At 38.8% G+C, this 20,849-nt stretch overlaps 1 protein-coding gene across 4 annotated transcripts in view; it reads right to left on the reverse strand.

The window, feature by feature from the left end:
- Nucleotides 1–20,849, reverse strand: part of LOC124793911 (probable ATP-dependent RNA helicase DDX60) — a 251,769-nt gene that overhangs the window by 126,863 nt on the left and 104,057 nt on the right. For all 4 annotated transcript variants that reach the window (XM_047258059.1, XM_047258057.1, XM_047258056.1 and 1 more), the window contains one exon: nt 14,831–15,030. In XM_047258059.1, coding sequence (XP_047114015.1) covers nt 14,831–15,028 — 198 coding nt within the window. In that variant the 5' untranslated portion in view covers nt 15,029–15,030. The remainder of the gene's footprint in view (nt 1–14,830; nt 15,031–20,849) is intronic.

Raw genomic sequence — 20,849 nt, forward strand, 5'->3', positions numbered from 1 at the left:
GTCAACCACAAACAGTACTTGCGCTTCAACAGCTGTCATCTCTTCCACACCAAAATATCCCTCCTATACAGTGTGGCCACCCAGGGACAGTGTATCTTGGTGTACCATCACCCACCCAACCTCCACAACATCCCAGTCCATCTCTGACCCACTCCCAATCCCAACCTTTCACCACAAGGACGATACTCATGTGGAAGACCCAGGTGAAAGAATTGCCCATTCCATCCACCCAGCACTTTTTATTCCAGTCCTTTCATAAGCCTATCCTATCCTATCCCATCAGAGGCCAAGCCAGCTGTGAAAGCAGTTGTGTCACATACCAGCTTTGCTGCAATCATTGCTATGACTACCAACCAGCTGTTCAACAGGATGAATGGACACCGCCAACCTGTGGCCAAGAGCAAGGTAGGCCACACTGTGGCACAGCATGCAGCTGAAAATGACAGACTCGATTTCAATGGCTGTTTCACAATCCACACCACAATCTGGATCCTCCCATCCATCACCAACTGTGCAGATGACAGTTATCCTTACAACACATTCTCCACTCCCTAAATTATCCCAGCCTCAACCTAAGGTAACATACTGTCCCCACACCCTCTACCCTACAGTTTCTGCCCCCTCCATCCTATCACTTCCTCACTATTCATGTCCCCTTACATTTTTTATGTGCCCCACCCTCTGTCAATGCACCTGCATGTCTTTTCCCTTCCCTGCTCCTCTCTTTTTCCACTCCCACCTCTCTGCCTACAGCCTCCCGATGGAGCAATTGCTTGCAGTCTTGTTGTGCCTCCTCCTAGCCCCTGTATGTTCCACCAAACAGCACTCTTCTCTGTCTCCTACCTATGATCTGCTACACCTTCTTCTCCCCCCCCCCCCCTCCCCCCATGCACCTTCCAGATGGCTGCTTCCATTTAAAATGACAGTTGCATTCCAAGCCGAGCTGCCAGAGATGGCAGTTATGTATGCAATGAGATGTGCTTGCTTTTGTGTGTGTGTTTTCTTATCTGTAGAAGGCTTTGGCCAAAAGCTAAATGTGTAACAGTCTTTTCATTGTGCCTGTCTGCAAGTCAATGTGTCATCTTTATGGTGAACAGCAACCTATCTTTTCCCTTACACAGTTGACATTCCAATCTGCAGTTTCCATGATTTCATCAGACATTTAAGGACAGACTGAAAGGATACCAAACCTTGGTGGACTTGGCTGAAGCAGCACTGATGATTTCAAAATACTTGCAAACTATTTGACTGAGTTTTTAATCATCCAGAACCAATTCTTGAGTTGGAATTTTGAGAACTCATGAAAATCTAGAAGATTTACATTCAGTTATCAAAGAAATTAAAGAAGTACTTAAAACCCTGAAAAACAATAAAACTAGTGGATGATGATGATGATGATGTTTGGTTTGGGGGGTGCTCAAGTGCACGGGCATCAGCACCCGTACAAAGTCCCAATTTTTTTTACACACTCCAATCTAGCCACTGTCATGAATGACGATGATGGTGATGAAATGATGAGGACAACACAAACTCCCAGTCCCTGGGCAGATAAAATCCCCAACCCGGCCGGGAATCAAACCTGGGACCCCATGATCTAGAGGCAGCAATGCTAGCCTTTAGACCATGAGCTGCAGACTAAAATTAGTGGAAAAGACTATTACACTGGAACTTTTGAAATAGTCTCTACGAAAAATTCAAAAAAAGATGAGCTAAAATTAATATCTGAAGAAATATGGACAACAGAAAAAATCCTAGGAGAGTCGAAGGTAGCTCTGATATATCCACTGCATTAAAAAGGCAATAAGATGCTAACAACTACAGAGGAATTTCTTTGCTACCAGTTGTATACAAAACATTTTCCAAGATTCTATTAAACAGTGTAGAAACAACACCAGACGGTCATTTAGGAGAATAACAAGATGGTTTTAGGAAAGACAGACCATCTGTTGAATAAAAATTTAATTTGAGGTCTACCAGTTGCCACATATTACTAAATTCATAGGATGTAGTAATGTTTGTTGATTTCAAAGAAATTGACTGACAAATAAAATATTCTGACAATTTGGTGTGAAGTCTAAATCAGAAAATCTAGTTCATGAAACACTTACTGGCACAGTACCTAAACTGAATTTTATGGGAGAAACATCTCAGCTGTTCAAAATAAACACAGTGTATGGCAAGGTGATGACTTATCCCCAGTTATTTTTAATTGTGTTCTAGGAAAAACAATAAGAAATTGGAATGAAATACTGAATAAATGTAAGATATCACCAATAGGGTTGTGAAGAAAAAGAAAAAAGGAATTGTAATGAACTGTCTTGCATTTGCAGATGACTTTGCTATATTTTCTATAGTAAAACTGAAGACCTATACAACAAAAATGTGTATCTATATATGCAAATAAAGGCATTATAATACAGTAGTGAATCCAGAATGTAATATGAAGGTGAACATGTAGCATTTAACTATGTTGTTGGGAGGGGTTTTATGGCCCAGTCCACTGCAGACAAAGACAAAGTAGAAGTCTTTGATTTACAGGGTGTCTAGATCATGACAAAGATGAAAAAAGAATATTCACTCCAAAGAATCAATAAGGCTAGAAATGTACCTCGTATAGACTTGATTAATTCTCTAACAGGCATAACCAATAAATTATATGAACTATAGAGCCTTTTGAATGATACATGGAAGGAGCTATCAGCCCTCTGTGTAGTTGACATTTGGCTGTAAGAAATACAAAAATGTGCTGCTGGAATGTCAGATTTTCAGATGATTACCAGCTTGTGTAGGGAAACATAAAGAGCTGGTGGAAGATGTGCTTATGTAAGAACTCCATCCAAACAGACCTTGGAAGGCCAAACAGTACCAACTGACCATCATGTTACCCTCAGCCAATAGCAGTCACTGGATGCAAGTATGGAGCATGTGGTCAGCACATCACTTTCCAAGTCGTCGTCAGTTTTTATGACTGGAGCTGCTACTTTACAATCAAACAGCTCCTCAATTGTCCTCACAAGGACTGAGTGCACCTTGTTTGCCAACAGCACTCGCCAGACCCAGACAGTCATCCATCCAAGTGCTAGCCAAGCCAGACAGTGTTCTGCAGGCCTAGCCTGTGTTAGGAGCTTTAGTTCTTCCACATGATTTCTGAAGCCATTTAAACTCCATTGTTGTACGTCCATTTTCTCTTGGTGAGGTTTGCCTCCCCTTTACCTTGCACCTTGGTGGAGGTTACTAACAGACGCTGGTAGTGGTATTTATTGCTTATGTCTGTGAGGACACACTAACCTGAAGTGTGGACTATTTGACAACTATCCACCTCCACAGCTCAGTAGTTTGCATATTTAATGGTCATAAAGAGAACCCATGTTCGATTCCCTGTGCTACCAAGGATTTGTTACAGGGTGCACTCCATTCCATGGTGCCCACTGAGGAGCTACTTGACTAAGAAGTTGTGGCTTCACAGTTTGGAGAGTCAGCAAAATGGCCGGGAGAGTGGTGTTCTGACCACATGCCCCTCCATACTGCATCTGTATGGTGCTACATGGCAGAGAATAAACTGGCAGCTGGTTAAGGTCACTTGGGCCTTCAAGGCCTGGACAAGGAGTTGTTGTTTCACAACTGATGCAAAGAGATAAGAAATGATGTAGACTTCATGGCTTTAAACAATTTCTTTGCTTCAGCATATGGTACCTGTTATGTAACTTTAAGTGTTTTCTTCTGTAAATAGGACACTCTGCTCCATACTTGATATGAGTTGAAGCAGTAAACACATACTGGTGAAGATGTGCACTCAACATCTGGTTCATGAGGTGCTTGGCTACAGTTCCCAGCAGCAGCATGACCATTACATGCCACTGTAGTATGACTAAATGTTTGGCCCTTTAACACCACAAATAGATTTGGAAAATATGGGCAAACGTTTAAGTGTAAGAAACCAAACTTAATATGACTGGGTAAAACTTGCAAACTGAAAGTTAAAATGAATGTAGTTGTTCTTCCAAGATCTCCATTCTTTCCCTTAATCTCCACATCTATAACACTTTCACCTGCCCATTCCTTTTGTAGCACAATGAGGTTTTTGTCAATTATGTCTTCACATGATACCACCTCATGACTGGAATTTAAAGTTTTATGCAGTTCATCTACAGTGGGGTATTTGTTCAGCATCTTTGATTTAAGTTATTTTTGTAATTGACCTGAAGTGTCAGTTTCAATAAACACTGTACCATTGTGTATTCTCTTTATTGACTTCAGGTCATTTTGAATACCATCTAGACCACTGGTCATCAAAATGTGGGCTTTGGACTGTATGCAGCACAATTCAAGTATTTGTGTGGCCCGCGATTCGCAGCTGTACTTTACAATTATATTCACCTAGAAATAAAAAGCTGGATCCAAGAATGCTCATTAACAAACAAAAATACTTACACAGACAGTAATACAGGGTGTTTACAGTTAAACTTTCGCTATTTGTGTCAGTGTACAAGAAAACTATTTACCACATAGGTTCCCAACTTTATAGTAATAGTGTTCAGACTAAGTACTTCTGGATTTGTGTTGTTAGTAGTATCAATGTCACGACTTGCCATTGAGCACTGGTACTGGAATGATACCGTAGGACTGGAACATGAGCATCAGTGTGGACATTATAGTTGCAGACAGTCAACATAAACCTGGACAAGGTTAGCAGAGCTTTACTCATAAATCCTTTTATCAAAACAATAGCAATAGTGCTGCTGCTCTTCATGAATATCGAAACATTAAAGAAATACGAAGTGGTTCTCTTTCTTCTGCACCTTGGGAACTGCCCCTGGGAGAGGACAATGGCCAATTGCATCATAAACTGCTGAAAAAGTTGCAGTTGCCACGGCTGAGAATGCTGGACGTAATGTGCAATCTTCTGGCAGTGCACGAGCTGTGTCATGACAACTGAACATTCCATGATCCACCGTTCAAAAAATGCTGCGAACAATTATGAAATCATATTTGTAGTGAGGTTCCAGGCTGTTGTGGGTGCAGATGGTTGATACAGTGAGCAATGTTTGTAACCTAGAATGTAAACATGGTATATAAATAACAAATGTTATCCTTTTAATTCGGAAATTAATGTTCCGCATTTTTACTGATGTTCGTAAATTCAGCCATGAACTAAGTGAACTAGTTGCTTACCTCAAGGGCAGAGGGGTAAGTAGCACAGCCACTTCGGGTTAGAAGATGATGAGGAGGAGGTTAGTGTTTAATGGCCCCCCACAAGTTCATTTAGAGAAAGAGCACAAGCTCAGATTAGGAAGGAATGAGGAAGGAAATTGGCCATGCTCATTCAAAGGAACTGTCCCAGCGCTTGCCTGAAGCTATTTAGGGAAATCATGGAAAACCTAAAGCGGGATGGCTGGACGTGAGTTTGAACTGTCATCCTTCCAAATGCAACTCCAGTGTGTCAACCACAGCACCACCTCACTTGGTGTTAGAGGATGTGAGGGGGTGAATGTTTCATTTTTTGTCTTCCAATACTGACAAGTTACAGATGTGTGTAACATGTACTGACCAGCTGCTACAATATAAATTTCAACAAAGAAGTAACATCATTTTAGAATGAGCATTAGAGAGATGGTAAGCCTGCTATAATATAACATAATGAGTAGAAGAAAAATACATTCAAAACATTTAGTGAACACACGTGATTAGGTCTCATATCATATAATGCATTTAAGTATAAGCACATTTATTGTTGTTAACCAATTAATCATCCACCCACACAAACATCAACACCTTGTCAGGCACTTACTGTCTGCTAGTGTGACCAGTAAGTGGATTAAGGACTGAAAAGACCATTATGGTTTAACAGCAAAATCCAGAATATGCTAAGGAAGCATAAGCTGTTGCCTCCTCAGTACAAAAGAGAAATAGGAAATGACAACAGGTAAATGTTAGTAGAGATTCATGCATCTGTGGAAAGATCTACCCATGAATCTTTCAATAACTATCACTGTCACATTTTAGCAAAAGATCTGGCTGAGAACCTGGGAAAATTTTCATCAGATGTAAAATTGCTAAGCAGGTCTCAGGTTTCCACCTGGTCACTCATTGACCAGCCGGGTGCGGCAGCTGTAGATAGCAAAACGAAAGACAAAGTTTTAAATTCTGCATTTAAGAAATTGTTCACACAGGAGAAACATACAAACATTCCAATGTTTGACCATTGAAGAGAGTCCCATATAGACGACGTAGTAAAATGCATCCCTAGCACAAACAGCTGAAAGAGTTGATAGCAAATAAGTCACCAGGTCTGGATGGAATCCCAACTCAGTTTATCAAAGTGTACTCTGCAGCACTGGCCCCTTACTTAGCTTCCATTTATCATGAATCTCTCAACCAGTGCAAAGTCGCAAGTGACGGGGGGAAAAAGTGAAGGTGACTCTAGTACATAAAAAGTGTAAAAGAATGGAACCATAACATTACAGACCAATATCGTTATCAGGAGAAAGAAAACTGGCGTTCTACAGATCGGAGCGTGGAATGTCAGATCCGTTAATCGGGCAGGTAGGTTAGAAAATTTAAAAAGGGAAATGGATAGGTTAAAGTTAGATATAGTGGGAATTAGTAAAGTTCGGTGGCAGGAGAAACAAGACTTTTCATCAAGTGAATACAGGGTTATAAATACAAAATCAAATAGGGGTAATGCAGGAGTAGGTTTAATAATGAATAAAAAAAATAGGAGTGCGGGTAAGCTACTACAAACAGCATAGTGAACGCATTATTGTGGCCAAGATAGACACGAAGCCGATGCCTACTACAGTAGTACAAGTTTATATGCCAACTAGCTCTGCAGATGACGAAGAAATTGATGAAATGTATGATGAGATAAAAGAAATTATTCAGGTAGTGAAGGGAGACGAAAATTTAATAGTCATGGGTGACTGGAATTTGAGAGTAGGAAAAGGGAGAGAAGGAAACATAGTAGGTGAATATGGATTGGGGGTAAGAAATTAAAGAGGAAGCCGTCTGGTAGAATTTTGCACAGAGCATAACTTAATCATAACAAACACTTGGTTCAAGAATCATAAAAGAAGGTTGTATACATGGAAGAATCCTGGAGATACTAGAAGGTATCAGATAGATTATATAATGGTAAGACAGAGATTTAGGAACCAGGTTTTAAATTGTAAGACATTTCCAAGGGCAGATGTGGACTCTGACCACAATCTATTGGTTATGAACTGTAGATTAAAACTGAAGAAATTGCAAAAAGGTGGAGATGGGACCTGGATAAACTGACTAAACCAGAGGTTGTACAGAGTTTCAGGGAAAGCGTAATGGAACAATTTACAGGAATGGGGCAAAGAAATACAGTAGAAGAAGAATGGGTAGCTCTGAGGGATGAAGTAGTGAAGGCAGCAGACGATCAAGTAGGTAAAAAGACGAGGGCTAGTAGAAATTCTTGGGTAACAGAAGAAATATTGAATTTAATTGATGAAAGGAGGAAATACAAAAATGCAGTAAATGAAGCAGACAAAAAGGAGTACAAATGTCTCAAAAATGAGATCGACAGGAAATGCAAAATGGCTAAGCAGGGATGGCTGGAGGACAAATGTAAGGATGCAGAGGCTTATCTCACTAGGGGTAAGACAGATACTGCCTACAGGGAAATTAAAAAGACCTTTGGAGAGAAGAGAACCACTTGTATGAATATCAAGAGCTCAGATGGAAACCCAGCTCTAAGCAAAGGAGGGAAAGCAGAAAGGTGGAAGGAGAATATAGAGGGTCTCTACAAGGGCGATGTACTTGAGGACAATATTATGGAAATGGAAGAGGATGTAGATGAAGATGAAATGGGAGATACGATACTGCGTGAAGAGTTTGACAGAGCACTGAAAGACCTGAGTTGAAACAAGGCCCCGGGAGTAGAAACCAGATGGCAGTTATAACAGTCGAGAGACACAAAAGGGAAGCAGTGGTTGGGAAGGGAGTGAGACAGGGTTGTAGCCTCTCCCCGATGTTATTCAATCTGTATATTGAGCAAGCAGTAAAGGAAACAAAAGAAAAATTCGGAGTAAGTATTAAAATTCATGGAGAAGAAATAAAAACTTTGAGGTTTGCCAATGACATTGTAATTCTGTCAGAGACAGCAAAGGACTTGGAAGAGCAGTTGAACGGAATGGACAGTGTCTTGAAAGAAGGATATAAGATGAACATCAACAAAAGCAAAATGAGGATAATGGAATGTAGTCGAATTAAGTCGGGTGATGCTGAGGGAATTAGATTAGGAAATGAGACACTTAACGTAGTAAAGGAGTTTTCCTATTTGGGGAGCAAAATAACTGATGATGGTCGAAGTAGAGAGGATATAAAATGTAGACTAGCAATGGCAAGGAAAGCGTTTCTGAAGAAGAGGAATTTGTTAACATCAAGTATAGATTTAAGTGTCAGGAAGTCGTTTCTGAAAGTATTTGTATGGAGTGTAGCCATGTATGGAAGTGAAACATGGACGATAAATAGTTTGGACAAGAAGAGAATAGAAGCTTTCGAAATGTGGTCCTACAGAAGAATGCTGAAGATTAGATGGGTAGATCACATAACTAATAAGGAGGTATTGAATAGAATTGGGGAGAAGAGGAGCTTGTGGCACAACTTGACTAGAAGAAGGGATCGGTTGGTAGGACATGTTCTGAGGCATCAAGGGATCACAAATTTAGCATTGGAGGGCAGCGTGGAGGGTAAAAATTGTAGAGGGAGACCAAGGGATAAATATACTAAGCAGATTCAGAAGGATGTAGGTTGCAGTAAGTACTGGGAGATGAAGAAGCTTGCACAGGATAGGGTAGCATGGAGAGCTGCAGCAAACCAGTCTCAGGACTGAAGACCACAACAACAACAACAACAACATCCCTAACATCAGTTTGCTGCAGAATGCTTGAACATATTCTCAGTTTTAATATAACAAATTTTCTTCAGACCAAGATGTTTATGTCCACATGTCAGCACGGTTTTAGAAAGCATCACTTGTGCGTAACTCAGTTTGCTCTTTTCTTACATGATATCCTGTGAACTATAAATGAAGGACAACAGGCAGACTATATATTTCTTAATTTCTGGAAAGCATCTGACAAGGTGCCACACTGCTGATTGTTAACAAAGCTATAAGCATATGTAACAGGTACCCACATATGTGAGTGGCTCCAAGACTTCTTAAGTAATAGAAACTTGTGTGTTGTCCTCGATAGCAAGTGTTCATCAGAGATCGAGGTGTCATCAGGAGTGGCCCAGGGAAGTGCGATAGGAGTGCTATAATTTTCTATATGCATAAATGATCTGGTGGACAGAATGGATCGCAATCTGCGGTTGATTGCTAATGTCGCCACAGTGTATGAGAGAGTGTCAAAGTTGAGTGCTGTTTGAGGGTACAAGACTACTTAGACAAAATTTGTAGTTGGTGTAATGAACGGCAGCTACCTCTAAATGCAGAAAAAGGAAGTTAATGCGAATGAGTAGGAAACACAAACCCATAACATTCAGATACAGTATTAGTAATGTCCTGCTTAATGCAGTCACCACATTTAAAAATCTAGACATAAAGTTGCAACAAAATAAAATGGAATGGACATGAGAGGATTGTGGTAGGGAAAATGAATGGTGGACTTCAGTTTATTGGGTGAATTTTGGGAAAGTGTGGTTTATTGGTAAAGGAGACCACATATGGGATGCTAGAGTGACCTATTCTGGATCTGTACCAGGTTGGATTAAAGGAAGACATTGAAGCAATTCAGAGGCAGGCTGCTAGATTTGTTACTGGTAGGTTTGATCTACACATAAATTTTATGGAGATTCTTCGGGAACTCGAACAGGAATCTCTGGATGGAAGGCGATGTTATTTTCGAGGAACACTATTGAGAGAATTTAGAGAACCAGCATTTGAAGCTGACTGTAAAATGACTCCACTGTCGCTAACATACGTTTTGCATAAGGACCACAAAGATCAGATATGTGAAATTAGGGCTCATACAAAGAAATACAGACAGTCATTTTTCCCTTGCTCTATTTGCAAATGGAACAAGAAAGGAAATGACTAGTAATGGTGCAGGGTACCCTTTACCATGGCCTGTAGGGCGGCTTACAGAGTATGTATATAAATTTAGATGTAGATGACTCACAACTTTGGGGTTGCTGAAGGTGGTAGCAATCTGAAACCAAGAACAGTTGACTCTAGTGTTCTAAGGGGTGCCAACTTTTAACAATCAGTACTTGGGGCCCAGCAGCCAATTACTGCTAGACTATCAGGGGCGCATAACATACTAATTTATGCATGTTACTAATCAATAATAAGATTGATACACATGGAGCCCAAGATACCACCTCGCAAAGTTAGTACTGAACCTTGAGCAAAAATGTTTGATGGCCACAGTTCTAGAACATTCTGTATGCACAATGAAGACACCTTAGCTGAAGTGCCCTTTCTCCTTTCAACAATCACTAAAACATTTTGACATGTCTCTGGTCTGTTACCATAACTTTTCCTAATTTGTGCACAGGTGAGCTACCTTCACTGGCTCTCTTGTTGGACTGGGTAGGAATGCTCATGAGCAGCTCAACTGATTCACTGAGAGCAGGGCCGCAAGCAGCTTGGATAACAGATGTCCACCCAAACAGAGCCCCACTTGCCTGGGTAAGTCTTACACAAATGAACTGTGTTGGGTTCTCTGGAGACTGTTGCTAATGAAAGTTGTGCCTCAATAGCCATCCATTCCATCAGCAAGCAGCACACCTTGAGAATGAGGTTCTTTTAAAAAGTTTTTCCCTTCTTGTCATCCAGATTATAAAGCAGCGATCTTCATTCCCTACACCATGTTCCGCATGGTGTCCACTGAAGCATGCTAAAGCTTACAGTTACAGAGAACTGGTGGTGCCCGTCAGACCCCAGGATACGAAACTTGGGTTCACCAAGCCTGTATCCAGTCAGTAAAGACTGAGTTCCCAGAAGTACTCAGCATTTGAGGACGAACTGCGGGGTATATGCGGCTTATCAGATACTACACACTGTTTCTGACCAAATATGGTCTGTGTGCTACACTAGCTTCTGTGTTTCTTTTTAGGGTTCTGTACCTCAAGTCGGTAATTTTTTTTCTATTGTTTGAAATGGACACATGTTCCTGCTGCTTCACGTTGCTCAACAGCCTTCCAGGTGGCTCTTCATGTGGTGTTATCCTGATCCACTATAACATGAACTGGGTATATTTCTCTCTGTGTCAAAAGAGCATTTGTTATCATCATCAGTAATCCTGTGTTTCACTACTGAAAGTAGAATCTGCTCCTACTTTTTTTTTTTTTCTCTGAAATCATGGCATTCTAAATTCCTAATGAACTGTAAAGCCCACAGTTTATAGATGAAAGATGACCTCGTTTATGTGTTTCATAGATTTAGTTAGAATAGGATAGTAAGAAAGGTACTGATCCGTATGATCAACTCCTTTCATATGGGCATTGTTACGATTTACAAACACGCTTCTCCAGCTTTTCTGTTTTTCTTTCCTTTATTTGTGGCAGAAGAGCCATAAATTGTTGATATCATTCTGACAACCTGATTGTCTTTCCAGATGAGAAGAAAATGTCACCTTTTCTACAAAAAACTATGCCACCTTTCTCCATTCTTGATGCTAAGGCTTTCAGAGTTTACTGTAAACCTCTGTTAACCCTAATAGTACCACAGACTCTGGTTTTGTTTATCAGTAGTAGCTCTGCAGCAGAGTTAATGTTACTATAGTTACCCTGGTAGATGTGGTGCCACATACCAAGATAATGATGAACTGAGAAAACAGATTTGTCCAATTTCTTCCCTTCACCAGTGTAAATCTCCATATTGCAGATATAGCCTGTGTCACTCTCACACAGCATCTTAACAAGTAACCCATACTCTGTAATCTCAAGTGTTGTAAGTTCGAAACCTCAGGCATCCTCTCCATGGAATCATCCTTTTATCCAAGGAAAACTATTGCTCCAATTTGTAAAGCATCATGAGTTTAATCCAGCACAGTCTTCCAGAACTATTTTTCAATTTTGTGTCATTAAAATTGCCAGTAAGTCCAAATATGTTCAAATCTTTTGCAACTCACTGTGCAAATATTGGGGTAGCTGTTACAGGGTCTGTTGGCCAATAATCTTTGCATCTATCTTTTCTTGTTTGTCACATTAAAAGCATCAGGCCACGGAGTTTCTCATGTCTCTTTGTGTAACAGGAGACCATTGACTGCTCTACGCGATGTTTTACATTTCACTGAGGTTTGATCATGACAAGTGCACAAACTGTTGCAAAGCAATTCAAACAAGTCATCACTAACATATGTATCCTCACAGAGGCTACAGAATCACATTGCATTGGAAGTGCAATCATCCCAGAGTGCTTTCAAACAGTTGTGTATGTGGTTGCTTATCATCACTGTCATAATGGCAACAAAAATAATTCGTGCGGACAGAATCATCAATGATATTATTGGAACCACTTGACAACACTGCCTCCTTATGCTTCTTTATAGGTCTAAAAAAATCACTGTCACTGGTTTTGTCCTCAGAACAATACACATACTCTTTCACACAGTCATTCAGTTAGTCAGGCTCCCTATGAATGGGTGGAAAAAAAAAAAAAAAAAAAAAAAAAAAAAAAAAAAAAAAAAAAAAAAAAAGCATTTCCAACTCATTCATTTTCTTCTATTTTCTGAACTGTCTGAAATATCAAAATACACTCAAGATGCTAAATAAGTGAAAGGTACATGAAGACAGGTATGTTTGCTACATTGAGTGCAGCTTTTATGTGATCCATGATGGTCATTGCAGAAGATTTTGGAGGCAGATATGTACCAGTGCACTGTCTGGCATGCAGTCCCATACATTCAGAACAGATATGAGCCAGTCATGTTTTGAGTTGTTATTAAGCACATTGGTGTAAACATCTAGCTAGATGTAGTCTACAGATAATTTGTAATAAACATGAGTTATCTCACGATCCTTCCACAGTAGATAGCGTACAAAAAAGAGTAAACTCTGGATCCATTCAGAATTTGTTAAGACCCCTTTTTCTCAGGAATGGATACACGTATCAAGCTGAAATTTACGTCACATTCTAAAGTCTACGGCCTCTTAGGGATGTTAAAAAATTTAAAAACTCTCATTTCCTGGGATGTATGAACTATCTATATTTAATTAAGTTTGTACAGAATCTGTGATGCATGAGCCCTACTCCACACTTATCCCTTTTTTTTTTTTTGGTGTTGAAGTAACTAATGTCTCTTTGTGTATATTATGCAAATGCAGTTCACCACTCTCAAATAAAGGAGCTGCTTTGTTCTGACGAAACCAAATTTCAAATCGCCACTGCCACTATACAGACACATAAACTGCTCAAAAAAGTTTTTCACTGAATAGTTTTTTCTTTTAGATCAGATACTCCTTTCCCAAAACTCTTTTGACCACAGGAATTTACCTATGTAATGGAGGTAAAAGTGAACCTACATTCACCACACAGTTCAGTAGAGCACACCGAGTGTCCAGTCATGAACTGGACAATGTGGCTTGTGTATAACCCTTAATCTGTCAGCATGCCTCACAGGACCATCTCAAGCTTAGACTATGTGTTAACTGTGACTTTATGGCAGTGAGACATACAAAATTTAAGATTTGCCTCACAGCTTCACTCTTAGTCAACAACACAGATGAAGACTGCTACCAAAAAATTATGGCTCATAGGGAAGATATAGGCAAATGGGAGAGCTGTATCAACCCAGGTGGAGAGCACACAATCAAATTGGTGTCTACCTGCCCATTATGAACAACAGTTCAAATCTCTTAATACTGTGGTGGGCAAAAAAGGTGGGCCAGGGAGCACCTGGAATGGACCTTGGACCAATGGAATTGGCCTGTCTTCATTGCTGAGTGCAGCTTTTATGTGACCCCTGATGGTCATTGTAGAAGGATGTGGAGCCAAGAAGTACCAGTGCACTGTCTGGCAGGCAGCCCCACACATTCAGCATGGATCTGTGCCAGTCATGTCTTGAGTTGTTATTAAGTGCAGATGTCAGTCACCACCTCTCACCCTTGCCCCAGGAGGCTGGAATCAACTGAACAGAATGGTCTGTAGTATGTGCTAAGATGACTCCAATTAACCATGCTAGGGATCATTTGAAACTTGCAATGCAAAGAGGTATGAATCTTACTCATCCATTGGGTAACATCAGGAGTGCCATTTTTGAAGAGTGAATTAGGCTTGAGCAGCAATGTATTGACTACCTCATGGAAAGCACACCAAGGACAATCCTAACATGTTACAATGCATGAGATGGGATAGCATGGTACTGAATGTTATCCAGCAGCAGATTTTGACTTCACAACTGTGCATCGATATGCACTTTCAAACAGTTTGCATTTCATTCTTGTTTTTGTTTCACATACAGTTTTTTTTAAATTTTTTAGTGATATTTATTTATGACTCCATCTTTTCCCTTCACAGTTGAAAGTCAAAGAACCCATCTTTTAAGGATGTTAAAAAAATCATCTTCCTGAAAGTAGATACTCTTAGTACTAAAACAATAAGTAACGAATTATCTTTTAAAACTAGGTTCCCCAGAAGCATAATAAACAGAAAATACTTCTATTCATGTTTACTGGATACTGCAAATCATTATTTCTTTTACAGATGCAGTAGCTAGAAGATAATAGATCATATAATTAAATGTTTCCCTGAGACATTTAAGTCTCTTCATTATCTACGATAATGATCGAAGCACAAATTATAATTCATTTCTTCTGCTTCAATCATTAGTGTAGATAAAAGATAAAACTTTACCTCATCCACTTTATTTTGTTCTTCCACTGTTAGGTTAGCTGCAGCTTCTACAACATAAAAATCTTCATCATTATCATCACCAATATAGATTTCATTTTCACTAACACTCAAAGAAGTGTTGGACCAAACACTATCTTCATCATCTGATGATAAATCTGAAGGGGTAGGTGATTTTTCTTTCTCATCTATGTCCTCCATGTCTAAAAAAAAAAAAACAGTAACATCATAAAAGTGACACAAATTCAATGAAATGTAAAAAAATGAAGTGATAACAATATCACCAATTCAGAGAGAGAGAGAGAGAGAGAGAGAGAGAGAGAGAGAGAGAGAATTAAAAGCACCATTCAAATCTGAGCTTGTAACGGCATTCAATGTAGCGTAATAAATATTTTTGTTTTTTTATTTATCCCTTTTAAACTGACTGCTGGTGTTAAGCTCGTTATTAACGATTTTGCTGTAAATACACAGCTGACCACAGAAGCAAAGTAAGAAACACTTAAAAGAGCTAAGGTATTCCTCAAATATAGATATTCAATGGTTTTCTGCAACTATGTTTCTTGTGGCTCTAAGTAATAACAATAATTCTTTTTTTATGAGCTCAGAACCTAAAAGAGAAAAACACATGAATATGTACAATACTATCAAAGAAAAGACATGCTACTCAGAACAAGGCAAAAGAACATTGCATGTTATTAAATTACACACCAAAAGAACAGAAACAAAGTGCATCCATGTTATTAAATTACACACCAAAAGGACAGAAACAAAGTGCAGCATAATGTGTCAATCAATCCTTTCTAAATACAAAAAAAGCCAAGCTCACAATGTAACTTCATACACGTACACATCACCGATGGATATGTAAATGATTACATTTTCAGTTCTGTGTCACAGGTACAATGACCATCAGAGTGCATTAGTGTTGTTCATCTTACATAGGTTACCAAGTCTGATAGTCAGTTAGTTACATGTTCCATAGATCATTTGAGCAATCCTTTTATTGAAATGATGTGGAATGAGTTAGTTTACTTGTATACATGATTAGTGTTGACATTAAAGAGCTTATTTTTAGTCCTACTCATGGAACTACACTTAATTTTCTTCCTTTTTCTTTTCTTTTCTTTTTTACTGGCTAACAGTTTTTAAGTATAAATCTGTCAATGGAACACAAGTTGTCCAGGTAAAAGGATTTTAAATTAGATTACAAAGTTGCTTTGCTCTCTTTCAAGACATTTTATGTTAATAGGCAAATGATCCAAAATATTTGTTGCTTCTTATTGAGCCACTGACAGCTTTAACAATAGGTAATATAGGTCATTTTTCCTCTAGTGTTGTAAGTATAGATATTACTGATCTTCTCAAGTTATGACAAATTTCAGAATTGAATATATGTACTGTGACAGTGTAGTTCAATAGCCTAGCAGGTAACTACAGGACTTCCAATGGTGAACACTACATATTATTCTTACTGCTCACTTCTCTACAATCAATACTTTCTTTCTAAGTGGTGAGTTACCCGAGAAAATTATTCCGTAAGACATAATTGAGTGGACATATACCAAATATGTCAGATGGTTGATACATTTGTTTCCAACATTAGTAGTTATATCAAGAGCAAAAGCAGCCAAACTACACTGTTTGGGAAGCCCAGTACTATGCTTCTTCCAGTTCAAGCTTTTATCAGTGTGTACATCCAAAAATGTGGAGCATTGTACCTTATTTACAAACCCTGCTCATGTGGTACATCTACTGTTGATATGACTACTTGTAGTACAGGATTGAATGTATTCTGGTTTGTTTGTTTTTTTTCTTCAAAATTTTGGGTGCGGCCATTTTCAGAGAATCACTTAACAATCCTTTGGAAAATATCAGTTACCAACTCTTCTGTCACTTGCTCTCTAGTGAGATTTGTTATAACATTTGTAATGTCTGCAAAAAGTAACAATTTTGCTTGTTGAATGTGAAGTGGAAGGTCATTCACATATACAGGGTGGTCCTTTGATTGTGACCGAGCCAAATATCTCATGAAACAAGCATCAAATGAAAAAACTACAAAGAACGAAACTTGTCTAGCTTGAAGGGGAAAACCAGATGGCGCTACGGTTGGCCCGCTAGATGGCGCTGCCATAGGTCAAACATATATCAACTGCATTTTTTAAAATAGGCACCCCCATTTTTATTACATATTCGTGTATTACATAAAGAAATAACAATGTTTTAGTTGGACCACTTTTTTTGCTTTCTGATAGATGGCGCTGTAATAGTCACAAACATATGGCTCACAATTTTAGACGAACAGTTGATAACAGGTAGGTCTTTTACATTAAAATACAGAACGTAGGTACGTTTAAACATTTTATTTCGGTTGTTCCAATGTGATACATGTACCTTTGTGAACTTATCATTTCTGAGAATGCATGCTGTTACAGCGTGGTTACCTGTAAATACCATATTACAGCAATAAATACTCAAAATTATGTCCGTCAACCTCAATGCATTTGGCAATACGTGTAACGGCATTCCTCTCAACAGCGAGTAGTTCGGCTTCCGTAATGTTCGCACATGCATTGACAATGCGCTGACGCATGTTGTCAGGCATTGTCGGTGGATCACGATAGCAAATATCCTTGAACTTTCCCCACAGAAAGAATTCCAGGGACATCAGATCCGGTGAATGTGCGGGCCATGGTAAGGTGCTTCGACGACCAATCCACCTGTCATAAAATAAGCTATTCAATACCATTTCAACCGCACATGAGCTATGTGCTGGACATCCATCATGTTGGAAGTAAATCGTCATACTGTCATGCAGTGAAACACCTTGTAGTAACATCGATAGAACATTATGTAGGAAATCAGCATACGTTGCACTATTTAGATTGCCATCGATAAAATGGGGGCCAATTATCCTTCCTCCCATAATGCTGCACCATACATTAACCCACCAAGGTTGCAGATATTCCACTTGTCACAGTCATCGTGGATTTTCCGTTGCCCAATAGTGCATATTATGCTGGTTTACGTTAACGCTGTTGGTGAATGATGCTTCGTTGCTAAATAGAAGGCGTGCAAAAAATCTGTCATCGTCCCATAATTTCTCTTGTGCCTAGTGGCAGAACTGTACATGACATTCAAAGTTGTCACCATGCAATTCCTGGGAGATAGAAATATGGTACGGGTGCAATCAATGTTGATGTAGCATTCTCAACACCGACGTTTCTGGGATTCCTGATTATCGTGCAATTTGTCTGCTACCGATGTGCGAATTAGCTACGACAGCACCTAAAACTCCTACTTGGGCATCATCACTTGTTGCAGGTCGTGGTTGATGTTTCACATGTGGCTGAACACTTCCTGTTTCTTTAAATAATGTAACTATCTGGTGAACGGTTTGGACACTGAATGATGTCATCCAGGATACCGAGCAGCATACATCGCACATGCCCGTTGGGCATTTTGATCACAATAGCCATACATCAACATGATATCGACCATTTCCGCAATGGGTAAATGGTCCATTGTAACACGAGTAATGTATCATGAAGCAAATACCGTCCACACTGGCAGAATGTTACATGATACCACGTACTTGTACATTTGTGATTGTTACAGTGCCATCTATCACAAAGCGAAAAAAGTGGTCCAACTAAAACATTCATATTTCTTTATGTACTACACGAATATGAAATAAAAAATGGGGGTTCCTATTTAAAAAAAAAAAAAAAAACAGTTGATATCCGTTGGACCTATGGCAGTGTCAACTAGCACGCCAATGATAGTGCCATCTGGTTTCCCCCTTCAAGCTAGATGAGTTTCATTCTTTGTAGTTTTTTCGTTTGATACTTATTTCGTGAGATATTTGGCCCAGTCACTATGGATGGACCACCCTGTATAAGGAATAGAAATGGAACCAAAAATTGAACCCTGTGGGATGCACTTTGTGATCTCTCTTCACCCACCCCCTCTATCACTTAAGTAAGTCTTCTACCTTTCTAACATTGTAACATTGGCTGAATTTACCTTTAAGATTCTGTCTGTTATGTATGATTCATACCAGAAGTGCATAAAGCCATCAATTACATAAAACATTGAGAGAGTAACATGATCTACAACATCAAACACCTTGGAAAGATCACAAAAAATACCAACTGGCGATATATTATTATTTAAGTCTTGTACTTTTTGATAAGTGAATGTATAAATAGAATTCTCAGTCGAGCAACCCTTCTGCAATCCAAAGTGTGATACGCTAAGTAAATTGGTTCCACTTAAATGTGTGACTACTCTTAAGTACTTCACTTTTTCAAATGTTTTGAAAAAGGTGTCAGCAAGGAAATTACATGATGATGTTTAAGATGCTTGTCACCTTTCTTATGAAATGATTTACCAACAGCATATTTAAACCCGTCTGAAAAAATTCTCTGTGCCAATGATACATTGCATATACCACTAAGGACATAATTTAATTGGATTTTATTATTCCTGTAGGATTACATAGTGTACAGTGAATGTACATATAATACAGGACACATCAAAAATAGAAAACATTTTACATATTTCCTAACAATTTTTCTTACATTCTAACATAACTGATTATAAGTGAAATATATGTAAATTTAGTGTGATAAGTACTCTTCAACGCCATAAAATTCTTTTTCCACCAGATAGTCTTTGAGGTTCCTTAAAAACTTCATGTCATATACATTGACATGCAGTTTTTTAGCCAGACTTCTTAATATTTTGCTACCTGAGTACTGGAGTCCTTTTTCAAGCATTGTCACTCGACAGGGTATGCTTCTTATGTCATTCTTCCTCCGTGTGTTGTGGGTGTGTACACATTTGGATTCCACTCTGCACTATTCATTGTGATATATAGTTTTATACATGCACAAGGATGCCAAAAGTAAGATGCCTAGTCTTTTGAAGCAATTTTTGCCTGTTTCAGACGTTTTTCTTCTTAATATGATCTCTTTTTTTTTGTGCAGACCCTTTTAATTTCTTGAATGTTTGAGTTTCGCACACTATTACTCCATACTACAGGCAGAGTTTAAAGAATCCACGGTATACTGTGCACAGAAGCTGTTTGTCTGCATACTGTGATAGCTGCCTCATTATGAATATGATGGCGATGAGTTTGTTACAGATAGAATTAATATGTTGTTTCCATTTCAGCTAATTATCCACAGTAATAACTAAGAATCTCAAGGATTCTACTTCTTCCAGTCTCATTATATCCACCTCTAAACCTATGTGCACAGCCTTCTTTTGTAGGTTTATAAAAGTCCAGGAGCCACTGAGCTGTGGGGTTTGCAGATATGTATGTTCTTCTCTCAAGCTGTACCACATTTTGGTCATTTTTCAGCATTATCAGGTCATCTGCTTACTGAAATAAAACAAGCCCTTGTTTTACATTCCTGTTTCAATACCCTACTGAAATACTCTCTGAAGAGACAATTCACTGAAAGTTCCGTAAATCCAATTGCATCTAGTAAGTGATATCACATAATACATTAAATCTCATAAAATTTATTATTTCATTTGTTTACTTGTATGTCATGTTTGTCAAACACGTTTGCAATATTTTGCATTCACTAATGAAGCCATAATCAAGAAAAATTAGGTTAGTATTGTTGTTTTTCAGTATTTTGTATAATATGATGTATATTTTATGTAAAAATCTTTTATACTGTATATGACAATTTCGGCATAAAATACACAAGGTTTTGTGGATAGTTACTAATAATACTGGTTGGAAAGCAGACAAGCTGGGATAAAGACTGAATTTTAGAATGGCAGGAAATATAGAGAAGGGAAAGCAAGCATTCACGAGTTTAGTGAAATACAGCTAAGAAAACTGATGCACCTAGACAAACCTTTAGATGAGTTAATTCAGACTGACACACTGCAACGATGTCTACCAAACCGGGTTCAGTGGGGCCTATTTTATGGGCCAGATGACTCAATTGAAGAATTGTGTGTGGATAAGCTAGAGTATGTATGGCAAAGTCATGACAGGTCA

This window comes from Schistocerca piceifrons, chromosome 1, assembly GCF_021461385.2.
Source record: "Schistocerca piceifrons isolate TAMUIC-IGC-003096 chromosome 1, iqSchPice1.1, whole genome shotgun sequence".
In the NCBI taxonomy this organism is placed as follows: Eukaryota; Metazoa; Arthropoda; class Insecta; order Orthoptera; family Acrididae; genus Schistocerca; species Schistocerca piceifrons.